Genomic DNA, 22,155 nt, shown 5'->3' with positions numbered 1-22,155 from the left:
AGTCTCTGGCCCCCGCGCCTGGAGTGTGCCTTGTTGGGGTGGGTTTGGGCAGGGCTAGCGCTGAGGCCGGAGACTGGGGCAGCAGCGCACGGCGCCGGCAGGAAAGGGAAGTGGCTGGTCGGGCAGACGGACACCGAGCCAGGGTTGGGAGGGGCAGGTGGATGGAGCTCAAGCCCTGGTGGGCCCCTCCCCCCTACCCTATGGGCGCACCCCACAGTCTGTGTGCCCCTGGCAGTCTCATCTTCGGGTGCCTGCTGAGTGCTAAGGGCCAGCTGGAGGGGGTGGGGGGAAATAGGTGCCCCTTCCCTGCTACCACCCCCCCACCCTTGCCCGCCCACCCAGTTTTCTTGTCCGAGCTATGCTGGGGCTTGGTAGAGGCTTGGAGCAAGGGGTGGAGTGAGGGCTGGGCAACCCCCGGCAACTCAGTAAGTCGGCGCCTGTGTCTCTCACATCTGGTCTAGGTATAGTTGTCTCTGCCTCAGCGCAGTGAGATGAACTTCACTAGATGACCTCTTGAGCTCCCTTCCAGCCCTTTGTTTCTGTGATTCGTTACTGCTGTTAATGCAACACAGTAGATTGAGAATTTGTGGAGAGAGGAATTAAATCATTGCATCTTTTTGTTGTGTTATAGAATAAAAGCTGTTGAATAATACATCTTTAAAGGGTCATGAGTTGGCCTCTGTACACTTGCAATATATGAAGTTGTTTGAATTGATATAATGGAAATAACATTTATTTGGGGGGTAAACACTTTTTCATCCTTTATTTATTACCTAGCAGTGTGTTCTGTCATCTCTGAAGCAGCCTTTCTAATCTCTCTTCTGCTCTGCATTTCTTTAAAAAAAAAAAAAAAAAAAAAAAAAAAAAATCCAGCCTTTGCTGATTCAGCAACACTTTCCTTGCTGTTCTCTGAATTCAAAAAGCTTTGTTATTGTACATTGAACTAAATAGTAAGAATAAAAATACTGAGATCAGCACAATAGGATATATCAATGATTAACCCAGGAGAGCTGATGCACTAAAAAAGAAAGAAGTGTTTGTGGGTCAGCTGCTTTTCTCTTCTGTTCCATTACAGCTTCATACATCTTTGACATTAATTTGTTACTTGGCTGTTAAGGGAATACTTTAAATGTAGCTACATCTAAAGCCTATATTTTACAAATTCCTTAACAGTACACTTTTCAAAATGTAAACCTTAAGTAAGCATGCTGTTGAAAGTTAATGACCCTTTATTCATACAGTTTCTACTATGCTGCATGTATAACTTATTTTCAAGCAATGAGAGGAAAAAATAGTTTGGTGGTACTAGTCTCATATAACATAAATCTCTTTGTCCCCTTGAGAGTGCTAGTAAATTGCCTTTTAACAGCAACAAGAAATCTGTGAGCTTAATTCAAGATTTGTGCTTTTGATATCAGTAATACTTAGCACATTACAGTTTCAAAGCAGTGTAGAAACTGATTATTCTTTAAAATATCCAGCTGAGATAAGTGGGTACAGATGGGGACACAAAGGGAAGGCTAAACGATTTACTCCAGGCTACTCATTGAGTCATTAGAGGTACTTGGAGTTACTGTTCATTTTACTGGACCTCATGATCTGTCATTTAATGACACAGTATTTTTATGTATAGATTTAGATTCATCTTGGGTCATGTGGAAGAATATAGAATTATCAACTTAGATTTTTAGTGGATTTCTCTACAGTAGAAACTTCAGTTTACACTAAAAATACTGAAATAACAGTTGAGTCCTTGATTAGTATATGGAAGATTTCAATAATATACTTCCATAGTGTGCCTAAACCAGTTCAACTGAATGACTCTTTAATATTTATTTAAGAAATCTGTACCCATTTTTATCCAGCAAACTAAAAAAATTATACCATGAGCTGTTTATCAGATTTTTTTCAAGATACAGTTAACCTGGATACTTCTGAACCTCCATTCACAACTTCTGAAAAATTGTAACATTCCACATTAGGACTGGTGGTGTTTATCAGTTATCTGGAAAAGTGAACAGTAAAGTGGCAATTTTACAGATGAAAAAATATTTTGCTTATTCAAGAATAAATAAAACTGAGGAATTTGAGGGACCTAAGAAAGTTAGGCCAGTATCCAGCACAATGGCAGGTGAAATTTAATTTTGACACATACAAAATAATAAACATTGGATGGAATAAAGAGAACTACTCTGGGCACCGCATTTCAAGAAAGATGTGGAGAAATTGGAAAGGGTCCAGAGAAGAGCAACAAGAATGATTAAAGGTCTTGAGAACATGACCTTTGAAGGAAGGCTGAAAGAATTGGGTTTGTTTAGTTTGGAAAAGAGAAGACTGAGAGGGGACATGATAGCAGTTTTTAGGTATTTAAAAGGGTGTCATAAGGAGGAGGGAGAAAACTTGTTCACCTTAGCCTCTAAGGATAGAACAAGAAGCAATGGGTTTAAACTGCAGCAAGGGAGGTCTAGGTTGGACATTAGGAAAAAGTTCCTAACTGTCAGGGTGGTTAAACACTGGAATAGATTGCCTAGGGAGGTTGTGGAATGTCCATCTCTGGAGATATTTAAGAGTAGGTTAGATAAATGTCTGTCAGGGATGGTCTAGACAGTATTTGGTCCTGCCATGAGGGCAGGGGACTGGACTTGATGACCTCTCGAGGTCCCTTCCAGTCCTAGAATCTATGAATCTATGTTGCTGGGCTCTTAACTCAGAAAAAAGATGTAGCTGTTACTTGGACAGTTCAATGAAAGTCTTTACTTAGTACACAGCAAAACAAAAAGGATACTAAAAATAGTATAATGCAATTATGTATCAATATGATGCCTTCTCCTGAAATACAGTGTCAAGTTCTGGTCACCTGTCTCAAAAGAGATAGCAGAAATAGAAGAAGTTCAAAAACAGGTGTGAAGTGATTAAAGGCCTGACGAGACTTCCGTGTGACACATGGTTGAAAAGATTGTGACTATTACATTTAGAGAGGAGATAAATAAGAGGGAATATAAAAATAATAAATGGTATGGTGAAAGTAAATTGGGTGCTCCTATTTACCCTTTTCCATAGTACAAGGGGAAATTTCATGACACTAAATGGCAACAACTGTAAAACTGATTATAAACTTTTTTTACACAATTAACATGAGAAACTTTATGCTAACATTGAGACCAAGAGCCTAATTACATTCAAAGTAGGATTAGATATTTAAATAGATAATGAGAATGTTGACAGTTACAGAAAAACTAAATAAAATATAGGAAGAAAACCTCTTTTAGGACCGATATAAATCCCATGCTTCAAGCAGAATCCAATGACTAATTGATAGGTTAGGAAGAAGCCTCTCTTATTGTCGGTTATTAAATATTTGTCTATGAAGTTTAATACACCTTTCTCTGAAGCATCCATTACTGGCCATTGTCAAAGACAGGATACTGTAATAGATGGACCACTGACTTGCTATAGCAGTTTCTATGATTTTCCTCTCTCCTCCCCACCCACCCCAATCCCTCTGTTGCCGGCACAGAGGCCCGAGGACAGCAACAGCGGGGTTTGTTGCCCGGTGTGCTTTGCGCCAATAAACATACTGGGGTGGAGAAGCAAACAAAGTTTATTTGACATCTTAAAGTGGTGCAAGGAGACAGGCAAGTCTCAGATCAAGCACACCAGCAAAAACAGTTTTTCTTTTTTTTATACGTTTTACAACTAAGCCCCTCCCCTTCCCCTTTTTACCACCCCCCCCTTTATTTTTCCCTTTACTTCCCCTTCCCTTTTTACCGAAGGCATGTTTATACATTTAAGCTGTTAAATCATTCTAGGGCTATAAATTTAGCTTGTTAGTAACTTTTTTTTAAACTGTTACCTGGTTTTGTTTACCCTGGGTTTATTACCTTTTCAGCCAGAAACATGCAAACCTTATCATTATCGCTTAGTACCTGGTATGGGGCCGGGGGGAGGTTGTAACTGATAATTGGCTGTTTACACATTCCATGCATCTAGCTTTTGAGGTCGATTACAGCTAAACATTGAAGAACTTTGGTTCACTAGGCCTAGTGTCATCAACAATTCCCTCCTTTGAGAATACTCAAGCTTTTGGCTGAGTTTTCTCATATTCTGTGGACAAGATACGATTGAGTGCCATAGAGCTGGGGTTCTCAATGAGAGGGTATGCTGGGATTTCTGGGGAACGGGGGGCACAAAGCTTACGGAGGAGCAATTTAAAACAAGCAATCAGGAGGAGGGTGACCAGGCACAGTACCACACCTGTGAGGAGGAAACACACAAGGCCATTTCCCAGTCCTCCTAGGTTGGGCAACCAACTCCAAAGGGAATCAAAAACTGTGGGTTCCCTTTCCTGGGCTTTCCACTGCTCGAAAGCCTGTTCGGCTGACAGGACGTGCTTGTTAATGTCCTGTGAGTTTTCCGGGACATAAGTACAACATTCACTCCCAATAAGGACACACCTCCCGCCCTGGGAGGCTAAAACATAATTTAAGGCCTGTCTGTTTTGCAGGGACAGCAACCGGAGCTGGTAAAGCTCTGAGTTAAGGCTTTTCTCTATGGCCAAGGTCTCATTGGCATACTTGGTGAGAAACACAGAGAGCCTACGATAAAATTGAGCCAGTCGTCCCACCCCATAGGGTGGGAGGAAGATCATACCCAACCTGTCTCCTTCTGTAATGGGCTCTGGGGTGGCATACAAAGATCTATGCTGCCTGGGGCGGCCAGGGGGCAGTTTAGGGAGGACACGAAGGGGAGAGGCAAGATATCCTAGTTAGCAGCTTCCATACCACCGATGCGGTAGCCACTTATAGGCAGAGGTACCGCAAATATAAAAGGAGTGGACATTCCCTACCAAGCCATTATAACCGCTACTCCACCTATTTGTTTGGGTATCACTAAACGATCCGAACCGGGCGGTAGAGTCGGATTTGCCGTTAACATAGACAGGGATGGAAGCGTCACTGTCAGGGGATAAATAATACTGACAGGTGCTATTCCCAGCAAACCAGGTGTGATTGCTGGACTTGAACTGTCAATAGCACACCAACCCAAAGGCCACTGACCGCAACCTAATAGGGGAAAGGATATACGTTGAGTTGGCCTGTGGCTTCCAGGGGTCATCCCTTAACGCATACTGGGACTCAATGGTACAGTTTTGCGACAAGGGAGTACCCGAGGCATTTTTCCCCCTACTGAACCATCCCCAACAGATATCTGACCAATTTTGGGGAACTACCCTCCAGGGTAACCCTGGTGCGGGATTTGGGAGCATACCCAGCAGTTAGAGAGGTTAAACTCTTGGGCAAAGCAAACCTTCAGGGACTCATATGTGTTTGTTTCTAAGTTAGTAGGGATTCCTTTTCATCCCGCATGTGCCTGGAGGGAAACGGGAGTTAACAAGAGGAGTGTCCCTATGGCAAAGAGCACCACTGTGGCAGACCCTGGACCTGAACTCATACTGGGCAGGTGACCCTAGGGCCTAACAATCACAATTCCCCAAATACCCACAAAATAACAATTACCAACAGCAAGCAGATTAAAAACAAAAGGGACCATGCCACCAGGTTAGGCTGGTCCTGTGAAAATAAACACAACCAATACTCAAAGGTCTCGCGGGGAGTGCACTGCGACTGTCAAAAGAGATCACAGGGCATTCCCAGCAGACACTATTGTCGCCTGAATAACAGCTTAAGTCCCAGATCGTCGCTGGCAGTCTTCTCTGCAGGCTGAACGGTCCACCGTTCAGGAGCAGGCACCGCTTTCAGACGAGAGTGATGAATCCAGATTTTGTGTCTCTCAACCTTTGCTGCTGTATGGGAGACCAGCAGGACGGTGTGGGGTCCCTTCCACTTGTCTTGGAGAGGCTCGTCTTTCCAGGTCCGAACGAGCACGGAATCGTCTGGCTGCAAGGAGTGGATTGGGGCATCCAGCGGGAGAGGCTGCAAATCTTTAGTGTACCTGTGGAGAGAACAAAGAACAGCAGACAGAGAGCACATATACTGAGATAAGAAGCCACACCCCGTTTCCCACTCCCCTGCCAGAACCGGTGTACCATTCATAGGCCATGCCCTTCCAAACATAATCTCGAAGGGACTGAGCCCTAACCCGCCCTTTGGGAGAGCACGAATGCGGAGCAAAACAAGGGGCAAAGCATCAGGCCACTTAAGGGAAGCCTCTTGGCAAGCCTTTGAGAGGTGCCGCTTAACTGTCTGATTTGTACGCTCCACTACCCCACTGGCCTGCGGTCGCCATGGCGTGTGGAGCTTCCAGGGGATCTGTAGGGCATCCGATATCTTCTGAACTACTTGGGATGTGAAGTGTGTTCCATTGTCAAATTCCATCCACTGGGGGAGCAATCTGAGCCTTACTCTGTGCTACTCGATATCCTCGGAGTCCAACAAAGTTCAGGAGGCTCACAGTGGCTTTAAGGCAAGAGGTTAGAACCACAGCAGCAATTAACAAGTCATCCACATATTGCAGAAGGACTTTGTCCTCGTTGTCCCACTCCTTCAAGTCTCTAGCCAGGGCCTGGCTGAAAAGGGTGGGGGAATTTTTAAATCCCTGGGCCAGCACTGTCCAGCAAAGCTGCTTTCTAACCCTCCTTTTGTCCTCCCACTCGAAGGAGAAAATCTCCTGAGATTGGGAGTCGACCGGAATCGTGAAGAAAGCATCCTTTAAATCCAGGACTGAAAAATGGGTGTACTGTCCCCCTATAGAGGCCAACAGTGTATACGGGTTTGGAACAAGGGGGTGCAGAGTCTTAACCCGCTCATTAACCGCTCTCCTGGACCAGCCGGTATGTGCCATTGGGCTTTCGTACAGGCAAGATAGGAGTATTCCAAGCTGACTGGCATTCTCGAAGTACCCCGCACTTTAGGAACTGGTCTGTAGTTTCCTGCAGTCCCTCTCTGGCTTCCCTTTTGATCGGATACTGCTTGATTTGCACTGGACCTTTTCCTGGCAAGAGCCGAACATTAACAGGAGTTTGATGGGCTGCCTTTCCTGGGATCCCTGCTGCCCATACCAAAGGAAGAACCCGCTTCTCCCACTGACTCCACTCTGGGGCTTGCATGGCTGAGGGCTCAATTGCAAGGGTCATTATCCAGGCATTCTCTGGAGGTAAGGTGAGGCTTATTTCATCTTGAGTGAAATGCAGGGTGGCACCTAAGCGACAAAGCAGGTCCCGTCCTAATAGTGGCGTTGGACAATCGGGGAGGTAAACCAGTTTGTGAGATAGAGTTCTATTTCCCAAAGCACATTCCGCTGGAGCATATACTGGGCACTTAGTTCCTTTCCCTGTGGCTCTCACCACAGTGAGGGAATCTGCCACAGGCAGCTGAAGGGGTTGGTTTACAGCGGTTCTTGCAGCTCCAGAGTCTATTAAAAAGTCTATGTCCAAGTCTCCCACCCGCATGTTTACTCGGGGTTCCGGGGGCAGGATAGTCCGTCTCCCCTGACACCCCTATTCTTGATCCTCCGCTGCCATCATAGGGGTACCTTCCCTTTCGGGGCACTCATTTTTCCAATGTCCCTCCTTTCAGCATATGGCACACTGGTTGCGACCCAGACGCCTTTCCTGTAAGCCAGGGCGCCCACGCCCTCTCATTCCCCGGCCCCTTCCACCTTCCTGATATCTTCCCCTGCCACCAGCCTGTACTGCTGCAACCATCATTTTCACTTGCCTCTTTTTCTTTTCTCTCTCCCTAAGGCTGTAAGCCCTGTTTGCAGTTTCCAAAATCTGTGCCATTGTCATGCCCATCAAATCCTCCTTTTTCTGCAGTTTCCTTTTAATATCAGGGGTCGCACGGCTGGTAAAGATACCCTTTATAATTGCCTCAGTTGCCTGATCATCGGGATTGGCATTAGTAGTTTGCCTCATGTCTAAGCTGTGCCTCCTCCCGTGCCTTAGACACAACCTGATTACGCTCCACCTCAGACAGCAGGGTGCGCATAAGGACATTACAGTGATCCCAGTCAGGCTTATGGCTAGCCAGACACCCTTCAAAGACCGAGATAAACTTGTTTGGATTCGTAGAGAATTCCCCTGCCTGTGCCTTAAAGGCTGCTAGGTCCACTGGGTTAAAAGGCACATGGGTGTAAACCTGCATTGTAGTGGCTGGGTGATTTTCTGATCCAGGACGGGCTATCTGAGTCTCAGTAATCAATGGATAGAATCCCACTGAGGGGGCAATTTCTGGGACCTGAGGCACCCTGTCTTTATATGGTGGGGGTGTTGGAGCCGAAGGGGACACCGACTCTGCCATCACAACCGGGGGAGGGTTCTGGAGACTAACAGTAGTTACTACCGAACCTGTCGGAGTCAAATTATACCTTTGCAAAAGATCTGACCTATCTCTTAACAACATAAACAACTGTACATACATATGTTCATTCCATTTACCCGTACGCTGACAAAACAGAAGCAATTGAAGGATCGTATTATAATTAAGTGATCCCTCCGGTGGCCACCTTTCCTGGTCCTCTAGCTGATATTGAGGCCAGTCTACTGTACAGAATCTTTTCAGTTTAGTTTTAATCAACGGATCCGATCCAAACACTTTCCAGTTCACCAGAATGCATTCCAAGGGCGTACACCTTGCCCTGCCTGCAGTACTCTGTCCCTGCCCCATACTCTAGGGAGACACTGGGCGTCCCCAGGTCAAAACAGGTAAAGTCCCCACTGGACTGTTCCTACCTTATCCAAGGGTCCGGTTCTGCACCGTCGCCCGCAGCTGCTTCTCCACTAATCGAGCGCGTTGCACCGTTGTACCCTCTGGGGTCGACCAAATCACGTCTCCGCCGAGGCCCCCAATGAAGTCACCGGTGCGCGCTGGGCGTTGATCGTTGCCGCAATCCGTTGACCTCCGAGAGGGGTCCGAGCAAGGCTAAATTTCAGCCTCGAGCCCACCCAGGGACGCCAAGACTGATGCCGGCACAGAGGCCCAAGGACAGCAACAGCGGGGTTCGTTGCCCGGTGTGCTTTGCGCCAATAAACATACTGGGGTGGAGAAGCAAACAAAGTTTATTTGACATCTTAAAGTGGTGCAAGGAGACAGGCAAGTCTCAGATCAAGCACACCAGCAAAAACAGTTTTTCTTTTTTTATACATTTTACAACTAAGCCCCCCCTTCCCCTTTTTACCACCTCCCCCTTTATTTTTCCCTTTACTTCCCCTTCCCTTTTTACCGAAGGCATGTTTATACATTTAAGCCGTTAAATCATTCTAGGGCTATAAATTTAGCTTGTTAGTAACTTTTTTTTAAACTGTTACCTGGTTTTGTTTACCCTGGGTTTATTACCTTTTCAGCCAGAAACATGCAAACCTTATCATTATCGCTTAGTACCTGGTATGGGGCCGGGGGGAGGTTGTAACTGATAATTGGCTGTTTACACATTCCATGCATCTAGCTTTTGAGGTCGATTACAGCTAAACATTGAAGAACTTTGGTTCACTAGGCCTAGTGTCATCAACACCTCCAATTCTGATCTTTATGGGGGCGGGAGGGAGAAATCCCATCGGTCTCCAAAAGTTTCAGATCCCTAATGACTTGCCTGGGGAGTCAGAAGGAATGGGGTCTCAAGGTATGAAACAAAACAGACTGCAGGCTGATGCTTGCCAGGAGGAATAGGAGCCAGGAGGACAAGTCAAGGGCTCCCTTTGAAGCAGGAAGACAAAGGTAGCTGCTTTGGGGAAGAACATCGAGTTTCAAAAAGACACCCCCACGAGCTTCCTCTCAGCTGCTGTGCCCCATGTGGAGGTAGTGGGAGGGAAAACAAGGCTTCCGGAACTTTTTACCTTGATGGGGTCTGTCTTAAGTCTGAGGGACAGAGGACCTAGAAGGCCCTAAGGCAGTATTATACTCCCAGCTGCATTGTAGATCTCCCAGGCTGAATAGACTAACGCACTAGCTCTGTTCAAGCTAGTGTGCTAAAAAGAACAGTGTGCGTGTGGCGGCATGGGCTAGCCACCAAAGTACAGACCCAGGGTGGTTGGATCAGCCTTGTACTTGAGAAGCTAGGTCACACCATCTCCCATGCTACAACATTCATGTTGTTTTTTGAATCCGCTAGCTGAAGCACAGATAGTATGTGTTTGTTCAGGCTGGGAGGCTCCCAGCTGCAGGGTAGACATATCCCTGTAGACCCTATTTTACCCCTGTGACCTCAGCTGTAGCTGATGCTGATTGCACTGGGGAAGGAGTACCAAAGGTTGGGAGTTCTCCCAGTTATTACTGTGTAAGTCTAGGGCAGGGATCGGCAACCTTTGGCATGGGGCCCGCCAGGGTAAGCACCCTGGTGGGCCGGGCCAGTTTGTTTACCTGCCGCGTCCGCAGGTTCAGCCGATCGCGGCTCCCAGTGGCCGCGGTTCGCCGCTCCAGGCCAATGGGGGCGGTGGGAAGCGGCGGCCAGCAGATCCCTCAGCCCCTGCTGCTTCCCGCAGCCCCCATTGGCCTGGGACGGTGAACCGCGGCCAGTGGGAGCCGCGATCGGCCGAACCTGCGGACGTGGCAGGTAAACAAACCGGGCCCACCAGGGTGCTTACCCTGGCGAGCCACGTGCCAAAGGTTGCTGATCCCTGGTCTAGGGACTGTGCCTGAGTTAATACTCCCTTTCCTAATCCCAGAAATTCTGTCATGATGAGATTCCTGTGCAAAGCCCTAATGCAAACTTTATTCCATTCATAATCACAATCCAACCACCCAGTTTTTTTAGTTAATATTATAGGGTTTTCTGTTATCTGTGTCCTTTTAAACTAAATTGGAGTTTTACTGTGTGAATTATTTCAAGTAACCCTAGCAGAATGGTTTGCGTGTCCTTTCATTTTCCAATGTTTTCTGTGTTTCTAATTTCATGCATTAAAACGTATCCAAGATTTGATTACATTTTTACACACTGCACGTATTGCTGCATTCCAAAGTTAAAATACATGGAGAAAAGGTTGTAATTTCCTTTTATAAGAAAATAATAAAATATTAAACCTTATTAGAAGATTCACTAAAGGGTTTACAGAAGTAGACCAAATGGTATGCACATTCAGACTTCAGAAATGCTCGCTGTTGCAACAGATTTACAATTTATTTAAAATCAGAACTTAAATTTTATACTGACTCAATTTTTCTGTTATAGGCCAGAACTATGATGGCAGTTGGCCTGGGTGTTGCAGCTGTTGCATTTGCAGGTAACTGAACAGCCATCTGAACATGCGGTCCCAGTGTGATACTGTGCCCAAAAGGGCTAATGCGATATATAAGCAGGAGCATAAGAAGTTGGAGTAGGGAGGTTCCATGTGCCACTGGTGAGACTATAACTGGAATATTGTGTCCAGTCTTAGTATCCACCCTTGAAGAGGGATGTAGAAAAATTGGAAAGGTTCCGAAAAGAGCTACAAGAATGGTTTGATGTCTGGAAAACCTGACCTAATGAAGTTGAATGTGTTTAGCCATCAAAGATAATAAGAGGTGACTTCATCACAGTCTAAGAGTACCTACACAGAAGGAAGATATGGGATAATAGAGTGCTCTTTAATCTAGTTTACAAAGGCATAACAAGATGCAGTGGCAGAGAGGTGATGCGCCTTTTCCCCACTTTGAATTTGTCTAGCAAGTTTTAGCAGTGAAGGTAGTTAACCATAGAAACAACCAGTGTTCCCTCTAATTTTTTATGTCCATGTGCGGAATGAATTTTGTTATGTGTACCAATATGGAGGTGATGTGTGACAAATCACCTTCATAATGGTGCACATAAAATTAATGTGGTGGGGGTAGGGCCGAAAGGATTTGGAGTGCGGGAGGGGGCTCAGGGCTGGGGCAGAGGGTTGGGATGCGGGGGGGGGGAGAGAGGGCTCTGTCGGGGTGGGGTGGGGCCGGGGATGAGGAATTTGGGGTGTGGGAGGGGGCTGAGGGCTGGGGCAGAGGATTGGGTTCAGGGGGTGAGGGCTCCGGCTAGGGGTGAAAGCTCTGGGGTGGGGCCGGGGATGAGGGGTTTGGGGCGTGGGAGGGGGCTCAGGGCTGTGGCAGAGGGTGGAAGTGCAGGGGGGGTGCGGGCTTTCGGCTGGGGCCAGGGATGCAGCTCGGGGCCGGGGGAGAGGTGCCTCTCCCCAGTCACGGCAGCTCCAGTGGGGCTGGGCTGGGCTGAGGGAGGGGCTCCTCTCCCCTGGCTGTGGCAAGTCCGGGGCAGGTCCGCACTGGAGCCGGCGGGGAGGGGCGCCTCTCCCCACCGGGGCAGGTCCGCACTGGAGCTGGCGGGGAGGGGTGCCTCTTCCCACCGGGGCAGGTCCGCACTGGAGCTGGCGGGGAGGGGTGCCTCTCCCCACCGGGTCAGGTCCACTCTGGGGCCGGCGGGGAGGGGCGCCACTCCCTGTCGGGGCAGGTACGCACTGGGGGGAGAGGCATCTCTCCCCGCCGCAATCCTGAGTCCCTGCGTGGGGCTTAATAGGCAGCTGTGCGGACGTGCAGCTTAGAGGGATCGTAGGGAACAATTTACCGAGGGAAGTGGTAGATTCTCCATCTCTTTAAATCTTTAAATCAAGATGAGATATTAATTTGAAAGATAGATTCTAGTTCAACCACAAATTATTGTGTTTAATTCAAGAATTACAGGTTGAAATTCTATGGCCCATGTTACGTGGGAGGATCAGGGGTTCCTTCTGGCCTTGAAATATACAAATTGATTTCTGTTCACTTCAGGTAATCAAATCAAACCATATTAACTTGATTTCTTTGTAAACCTAAGCACACACTTGCATGATTGAAATGACCTATGTAGACATCTTGATCGTTAAGAATGAAAGCAAAATGCTATCTGGCTAAAGCATTATCTTATTTTAAAAAATAATTAAAATTGCATAATGGTGACTAAATTTTCTAGTATATAGTAAGCAAAAAAAAAAAAACAACCACCACCAAACAAAACAACAACCAACCAAAAAACTGATAATTCCTACCATGGCTCTGATGCAATTTCAGACACTGAACTTACTAGACTTACTCTATTCTTTCCCAAATGGAGTAGAATTTACTGACTGGTGAATAGAGCTCCATCCAGTCTGTTTTGTATTTAGCGAAGGTCATGGCTATGTTGGGTCTTTAATGGTGCTGGATCCAAAAAGACTCCGTTTTTCACTAAATAAATAAAGTAAGAATGCAAAGAATTACCATTCAGTGTGATATTGGTGCAAAGTTGTATGAACACTGTAAGGAGTAGATTTGGAAACAACTTTGAGCTGTACTTATTTTGGTGAATTACATTACAAATACAAGCTATAATTGCTAATTGCAGTATTTCCTACAATTTACAAGGCAAATATCTCAGTTTATCCTAGCCAAACATATCTGAATATATTGGCCTGGGGAAACAAACATTGTGAATCTTGCAATTCATTATTTTCTTTTTAGATAAAAACCAAACTTTCCCCCTCTTCTTAATATAAAGATTGAAAAATGCAACCTATTGCAAACTCATCAGAGAACTGTTCTGGGCCTGACTACAAAACTGACTGCTCAGGGAACATCTTGAAAAGCTGTAAAGTGTTACAGTGCTTGCCAGCAAACAAATGACATGAATAGATTAAAAATGGAGATGGCTTTGATTTTTAGACTAAAAGTCCTGTACTGGTATTATACTTGCAAACTAAGTGTTTGCACAGGTAAACATCTGTAAAGGTTTCTTTTTTTAAGTGAAGTTTGATTTTTTTAATTGTTTTGTTTTTCAGGTCGCTATGCTTTCCAGGTCTGGAAACCACTGGAACAAGTATTCACAGAAAGAGCAAAGAAGATTGCAACCGCTGTAAGTTTAGAGGTTATTTTACCATAAAAAAATTAATTATATTTAAAATCACAAACATGATTTAAAATTGAAGAGAAACATTTTAGGATATCTAGTTAGGTTTTCCAGTGCAAGATTATTTTCAGTGCTACATGCTTCAGTGCTTTGTTCGGTGTAGTTTTAAATGATTCCAGATGAATTTTTCCTCGACATAGGGGCAGTGGACAAGGTTTCTCAGGTGCTATGGGGCAAGGGGTTCTACTCCCGCTATTTCCTAATCCCCAAGGCAAAGGGGGGGTCTCAGACCCATTCTAGACCTGTGAGAGAGAGCTCAACAGGTTCATGGTGAAGTTGAAGTTCCGCATGGTCTCCCTCAGCACTATTATCCCTTCCCTGGATCCGGGAGAGTGGTATGCCGCCCTTGACATGAAAGACGCATATTTTCACATAGCTATTCAGCTGGCACACAGACGATTTCTGCAGTTTGTAGCCAGCTACAAATACTCTCAATTCACGGTCCTCCCCTTCGCTCTGTCAACAGCCTTCCGAGTGTTCACCAAGTGTATGTCGGTCATAGCAGCATTGCTCCGCAGGAGGCAGGTGCAGGTATATTCCTACCTCGACAACTGGCTACTCATGATGCGCACCAGGGAGCTGGTGGAGTCTAAAGTCTGACTAGTCAGAGCTACTTTTGAGAGGCTGGGACTCCTCAGCGTGAACAAGTCAACCTTGTCACCGACTCAAAGAATAGAATTCATCGGTGCGGTGCTGGACTTGGTGCTGGCAAGGGCGCTCCTGCCAGAGATCTGATTTCAGACCATGACAGACATTATCCAAAACCTCAGGAGGTAGCTGACCACTACTGTGAGGGGATGCCTGAGTCTCCTCGGCCACATGGCAGCCTGCACTTACGTGGTCCGGCATGCCAGACTGAGGCTCAGACCATTTCAAGCATGGCTCACGTCTGTATACTGCCCGGGGCGCGACAGCCTGGAATCTGTGGTCACGGTGCCAGACCAAGTACTCGAGTCCCTCCAGTGGTGGCTCAACCTTTGCACAGTGTGCAAGGGAGTCCCCTTCAAAAGCCCCCAGCCCTCCTTGTCCCTAGTAATGGACACGTCAATTCTGGGTTGGGGGGCGCATCTGGGAGAGCTCCAGACACAAGGATTATGGTCGCAGGATGAGCTCTCCCTCCATATCAATATCAGAGAGCTCAGAGCAGTACAGCTAGCATGCCAAATCTTACTATCCCGGCTCCAATTCCAGTGTGTGGCGGTAATGACGGACAATACCTCGGCCATTTTTTACATCAACAAGCAAGGTGTAGCCTGCTCTTCCCCCCTTAGGTCGGGAAGCCCATCAGCTATGGGAGTTCTGCATAGAATGCCTCCAGGTGAATGGAGTGGGCTATCTCCCAGGTGTGCAGAACAAACTAGCGGACTACCTCCGCAATCACGAGTGGGCCATGTGTCCGGATGTCATATATTCCATCTTCCAAAGGTGGGGGTTTCCCCAAGTCAATCTGTTTGCTACCAGGAGCAACAGGAGGTGCCCAATGTTCTGTTCCTTTCAGAATCACAGCCCGGGTTCAATCTCGGATGCGTTCCTGCTTCCCTGAGGAGACCGTGTCATGTATGCCTTTCCACCATTCCCACTTGTGCACAGAGTACTACTAAAATGCTGCAGAGACAGAGCTGTAGTAATTCTGCTGGCCCCAGTGTGGCCCCGTCAACATTGGTACACCGCGCTTCTGGAGCTATCAGTGGACACTCCTATCGTGTTACCACTCTAGCCCGATCTGATCACACAGGCCCACGGTCACCTTCACCACCTGGACCTCCAGGCCCTCCATCTCACGGCTTGGAGCTTTATGGCTAAACCCAGTGAGCTGTGCTCGGAACCTGTAAGAAAGGTCCTGCTCAGCAGCAGAAAACCATCCACCAGGGCCACTTATCTGGCCAAATGAAAGTGGTTCACTTGCTGGTGTGCCCAACATTATAATAATAATAATAATAATATATAATTAATGGAGATATCCCATCTCCTAGAACTGGAAGGGACCTTGAAAGGTCATTGAGTCCAGCCCCCTGCCTTCACTAGCAGGACCAAGTACTGTTTTTGCCCCAGATCCCTAAGTGGCCCCCTCAAGGATTGAGCTCACAACCCTGGGTTTAGCAGGCCAATGCTCAATCCACTGAGCTATCCTCCCTCCCCCCCCAAACATCACACTCCTCCACTCCAGGCATCTATACCACTCATCCTGGAGTACCTTCTTCACTTCAACCAACAAGGCCCGGCAGCGTCATCCATCAAGGTACACCTCGCTGCTATCTTGGCCTTCCATCCGGTCATGTCTGGACGCTCCATATTTGCTAATCCTATGGCAGGACGTTTCCTTAAGGGCCTGGAACGGCTATATCCTCGGGTTAGACAGCCTCTTCTGGCATGGGACCTTAACCTGGTCCTCTCCAGATTAATGGGACCCCCATTCAAACCGCTAGCAACTTGCTCCCTTCTCTACCTGTCATGGAAGGTAGCCTTCCTGGTGACCATCACATCAGTCAGTAGGATGTCGGAGTTAAAGGCCCTTACCTCCGACCCACCCTACCCGGTCTTCCACAAGAACAAGGTGCAATTCAGACCTCACCTGGCTTTTCTCCCTAAGGTAGTGTCACAATTCCATATTAGCCAAGACATTTTACTACCTATCTTCTATCCCAAGCCCCACAACAGTACCCAAGAGCAAAGGCTGCACTCATTGCATGTTCAGTGCGTGTTAGCATTCTACATCGAGCGCACAAAGCTGTTCAGGAGGTCGAACCAGCTGTTCGTGGCAATGGCAGACTACATGAAAGGACTCTCGGTCTCATCTCAAAGATTATCGTCCTGGATCACAGGCTGTATCCGCACATGTTGTGAGCTAGAAAAGGTCCCAGCCCTGCATCTTAAGGCTCACTCCACAAGGGCACAGGCTTCGTCAGCTGCGTGCTCCTGGCCCAGGTCCCGATACAAGAAATCTGCAGGGCAGCTACTTGATCCTCGGTGCATACATTCACCTCTCACTGTGCCATCACATAGCACGCTAGAGATGATGCAGCTTTCAGCACAGCGATGCTCTAATCAGCGATTCCTTAACTCCGACCCCACCTCTGGGAAGTCACCCAATTGTTCACGTCGATTCCAAGCACTCGAAGAAGAAAAAATGGTTACTCACCTTCTTGTAACTTGTTCTTCAAGATGTGTTGTTCACATCCATTCCAATACCCATCCTCCTACCCCTCTGTTGGAGTAGCCAGCAAGAAGGAACTGGGGAGAGGCCACGTTGGCAGGGTTATAAATTGAGCACTATGAAGGCGCTACTCCAGGGGGCTCCACAGCTGACCCGATGGGAGCTACTGGGGGGAAAATTTTCGGCAACTATGCACATGGCGCGTGCGCGCACTTGATTGGAATGGATGTGGACAACATATCTCAAAGTACAACAGTTACAAGAAGGTGAGTAACCCTTTTTTTCCTCCCTTCAAATTCCTTCTTTAAATCTTTATTTTGGTTAGCTTTGCAAGGATAGTCTCCAGTCAGTGCAGTTTCTTTCTTCTGACTTGTCCTACTCTATTTGCAAACTTAAAAATTTCAAGCATCATACTCAGCATCTTTCACATGTTCAGTGTTTATTTGTTATAACCTTAATCCCTCTGTTTTCTTCCTTGTTTGCCATTATTTCCTCTGTGTGTCTTATTTAGATTAAGTTTGCCAGGACAGGAACAATATCTTTTGTGACAAAGTTCCTCCTCTATCTTGGTGGGTCCTGCGCTTATTGGCGGATTTTCTTGCCTCAGAGATTCACCATGTGGGTTGGGGAATAGCCCAGAGACCTTCCCCTCTGGAAGAACCCACAGTCCAGGTCAATTGGGAGGTTTGGGGGGAACCCGGGCCCGCCCTCTACTCTGGGTTCCAGCCCAGGGCCCTGTGGACTGCACCTGTCTATAGTGCCTCCTGTAACAGCTGCATGACAGCTACAACTCCCTGGGCTACTTCCCCATGGCCTCCTCCAAACACCTTCCTTATTCTCACCACAGGACCTTCCTCCTGGTGTCTGATAACGCTTGTGCTCCTCAGTCCTCTAGCAGCACACTCTCTCAGCTCCTTGCGCCTCTTGCTCCCAGCTCCTCTCACTCGCACCACAAACTGAAGTGAGCTCCTTTTTAAAACCCAGGTGCCCTGATTAGCCTGCCTTAATTGATTCTAGAAGCTTCTTCTTCATTGGCTCCAGGTGTCCTAATTAGCCTGCCTGCCTTAACTGGTTCTAGCAGGTTCCTGATTACTCTAGTACGGCCCCAGCTCTGGTCACTCAGGGAACAGAAAACTACTCATCCAGTGACCAGTATATTTGCCCTCTACCAGACTCCTGTACCCCACTGGTCTGGGTCTGTCACACTTTGTTTTTCTCTAAAGTGCATTGTAAATTTATGGTCCAGTATGTGTATTAAAAACTGTCCAGCAGCAACCAACATTTTTTGGCATTTCTGTTTTACAAGTATCTTCTTTCTCTTGAGTATCGGTGTTGGGATATGTTTTCCCAGATGTATCAATTTAATTATTTTCTGCCTGTGACTCAGAAGATGTGGGCAAAGCAGAACAAAACTGATATTTCAATCTTCCAACTGTGGAAGGAGATAGCATATAGGGTACCCTTTCCCTAGGATCCTGCAAAAGCCCCTGCTCCCCAAACTCCTTTGTGCTCTATCTGTATGGTTTTTGTGAAGAGGGATTCAAAGCTAGAGAACGTAATCAATAAGAGAGTTCCTTCTAGTACTCTCTGTCTTCAACCTATTGCTTTCCGGACAATGTTGACTACTGAACTAGTAGCTATCACAGCAATCATTACTTCTGCTCATGCTGCTGGAGTATACATTTAATAGTAGCATAGTTGTCTATGGTTAATGTTATCATAGAAGAGACTAGCTGAGCACATGGAAATTTTGCGACCCGTGGGTATGGGCTATAGTTCCCTGTGGTTCACCTCAGGCTCTGTATAATCAGAGACCTCACCCAAATCCTAATTTTATTTATGTTTGCAGCAAGTCCCAGTTAATTACAGTCAAAGAGTAAACCACAAACTGATTTTCTTCCAGATCACTAACTGAACTCATGCTGAGTGATTATTAAATGGTCATTTAAAATGCCTGTATCTTGTGTCTCTCACCTATTTTTTATGTAAGCAAAAAGCATGAATAGTCAACAATTCTGGTAAACTTTTAATTAAGATTATTAACTGAAATGTATTGAAATTTACTCTGAATCACTGTAACTTACAGCAGTTAAGTATATATACGTAAGTGAAAATACTACTGAAGTCCAGCCTTCAAGTTTCCACTGTAATATGTTATTTCAGTGAAAGGATTAGAGGAAATATTTTGTGTTTTTTAGGGGATTTAAGTGTTTACTTCACGTACCATCTCCTGTAATGCGGCTTTTCCAGAGAAACACGTCTTTTCCAATTAACTTAGCTTTTCAAAGTGTCATTTGCCACTGATGTCACTAGTGCTGCTTACACTGTTCTGCTAATTCCGTGGTGACATGAGTCTGTTGTCACCAAAAAGAGTGAAACATTAATTAGTCATTGGTTTGCATTACTGAGGTAGATATTACTATTATTATAACTTCAGTCACTTTTAAAATAAGAAATAAATGAAAAAGAGGTATTTTAATGACACTACCTTGTTGAATTGTTGATACATATGAAGACTGAGCTGTAACAATATTAATTCTAAGACAAAATGAACGTCCATGACCCTCAGTACCCACAATCATGGAAATTCCCTATTCCATAATGAATATATCCCCTCTTTAGCAAACATGGAGTACTACAATAATTAGTTTGCAATTCTCTCCTTTCCAGTCGGAGTTTGGGATTCTACTCAGTCAGGCTATCATGTGACTGTCAGAGTCTAGGAATGAGATTGGGGGATCACCTCTTCTGTGGTTCATATAACTCAAGTCAGCCGTTCTAACACAATGTATAAAGTAAAGATGTTGAAAAGTCTGGGAAGAGGAAATGAATCTTGGGATTTGCAACATGTGCAGGTATTACAGTGGTACCAGAGTGCCACAGTAGATTGTATCATGACATCTTTTTAAAGGTTGATCTTTCTAAGTTCTCTAAAATCGACTTGCTTAGTTGGATTTCTTTGAAATTTGGCATACTTCAGGGGGATGCATGGTAGAGTTAGTGAGCCAAATTTTGAGTCATTTGAGCATGGGATTCCAGAGAGAGAAACCCTGAAAAATGCTGCATATTTTTGTTTTCTCAGAGCTAGAGATCAAACTTTTGATGATGTGATGTGGGTCAAAATGATTCAAGCTGTCAAGCTTTACGCAAGGTAATGCATGGCACCCGCTAAATCATTTTTACACTGTGAATATGCCAATACAGAAAAACAGCTAGTGGGTTTCCATTCCTGCCATTTTGCATGCTTTTAAAGCTCAGTTCTTATAAGTGCTGTGAAGTCTGAATGGTGAATTGAATTGCTTTGAAATTCGGTGTGCCTTGTGAGGGTGCTGGGGTAGGGTTAGCGATCCAAACTTGGAGTCATTTGACCCATGGGTTCCTGAGTTACAGTCCCCGCCAAAAAAAGTTTCCTTCTGCTGCCTTGTTCTGTTTCACTGAAAAGTACTGATGACTAGATGAATCACAGACCTCCTTATGGCTGTGAATTCACCCTTCCATTAACGTAACTAAGGATAAGTTCCTCATTTCCCTCCCTTCTATTGTCCCACCCCAGTGACCAAAGACAAAAGGAGTTTTGGACTGAGTGGCTGGAAGTTGGCTACAATTTATGAGTAATGGGTATTAATTTCATTTTGGGTGGTGGGGTGTGTAATCAAAGTAATCAAGGAAAGAAAATTGTACATGTGAATGCTTCCTGAGAGGGAAGGTGTATTGAGGGGTGGAGGAGTGGGGGAATATGATGAGGGGTTGGGGATGCAGTGAAGAGAACAGGGTTATTGGAAGGGGCATGAAGGGGGATGGGTGGTGGTGGAGGGGAAGAGCTTGGGGGCTTGGGCGAGGGAAGTGTGGCACTCCACAGCTCTGCCAGTGCACCCCCACCTAGTGCATGCCACAACTCTGCCATTGCCCACGAACCACCCTGCACCTCCCAAAGCCTTTGGGGAAAATTTAAAGATGTCAGTTCTACCTGAGAGGGAAGGGGTAATTAGGGGGCAGAGAAGTGGGGGGGAAAGGAGGAGAGGGGTTTCGAGCTGCAATCAGGTAAAAGGGGAGGGGGATGGTGGATGAATGGAGGTGGGTGGTAGGGGAGGGAGGCTTGGGGATTAGGGTAGGAGAGGTGGGATAGTGGGAAGGGGGACAATGGGTTGAGTGGCAGGAGGACTGGAGGAGAATAGAGGCAGGGATTCTTCCTTCCCATGTATGTGCCCAGATATGGGGGGGCTTTTTCCCCTTTAGCGAGTCCTGAGCCTCCCTCCCTGCCCTCCTCATATGAGCTGGGGCCTTGCCCCTCTGGGAGTGTCAGAGCCCTTCTGGCTGCCCCTGCCAGGATCTGCGAGGCAGCCAGGATCTTCTCTAAGGGTATGTCTACACTACGAGATTACTCCGAATTTACAGAATTCCATTTTTGGCAACCTATTGTATAAAGTCAAGTGCCTGCGACCATACTAAGCACATTAATTCGGTGGTGTGAGTCCATGTACCGAGGCTAGCGTCGACTTCCGGAGCGTTGCACTGTGGGTAGCTATCCCATAGTTCCCGCAGTCTCCCCTGCCCATTGGAATTCTGGGTTGAGATCCCAATGCCTGATGGGGCAAAAAACATTGTCGCTGGTGGTTCTGGGTACAGCCTCACCCCTCCCTCCATGAAAGCAACGGCAGACAACCGTTTCGCGCCTTTTTTCCTGGGTGAACACTGCAGACGCCATACCATGGCAAGCATGGAGCCCGCTCAGCTCAAGACAGCAGTCATGAACATTGTAAACACCTCGCGCATTATTGTGCAGTTTATGCTGAACCAGGACCTGAAAAACCAGGCAAGGAGGAGGAGGCGACGGCAGCGTGGTGACGAGAGTGATGAGGACACGGACACAGAATTCTCTCAAACCGTGGGCCCCGGCTTTGGAGATCATGTTGTTAATGGGGCAGGTTCTAGCCGTGGAACGCCGATTCTGGGTCCGGGAAACAAGCACAGACTGGTGTTGCAGGTGTGGGACGATTCCCAGTGGCTGCGAAACTTTCGCATGCATAAGGGCACTTTCATGGAACTTTGTGACTTGCTTTCCCCTGCCCTGAAGCGCCAGAATACCAAGATGAGAGCAGCCCTCACGGTTGAGAAGCGAGTGGTGATAGCCCTGTGGAAGCTTGCAACGCCAGACAGCTACCGGTCAG

General features: G+C 46.6%; 1 protein-coding gene across 1 annotated transcript in view; it reads left to right on the top strand.

Moving 5' to 3' along the window:
* LOC113405061 (dnaJ homolog subfamily C member 15) overlaps positions 1 to 22,155 on the top strand; it is a 53,845-nt gene that overhangs the window by 8,850 nt on the left and 22,840 nt on the right. Inside the window, exons 2-3 of the mRNA XM_026651724.2 lie at positions 11,122 to 11,173; positions 13,706 to 13,779. Coding sequence (XP_026507509.1) covers positions 11,122 to 11,173; positions 13,706 to 13,779 — 126 coding nt within the window. The remainder of the gene's footprint in view (positions 1 to 11,121; positions 11,174 to 13,705; positions 13,780 to 22,155) is intronic.

The sequence above is a fragment of the Terrapene carolina genome, unplaced genomic scaffold (assembly GCF_002925995.2).
Source record: "Terrapene carolina triunguis isolate 2854851 unplaced genomic scaffold, T_m_triunguis-2.0 Scaffold18, whole genome shotgun sequence".
NCBI lineage: Eukaryota > Metazoa > Chordata > Testudines > Emydidae > Terrapene > Terrapene triunguis.
This window is presented reverse-complemented; position numbering and strand designations above follow the sequence as displayed.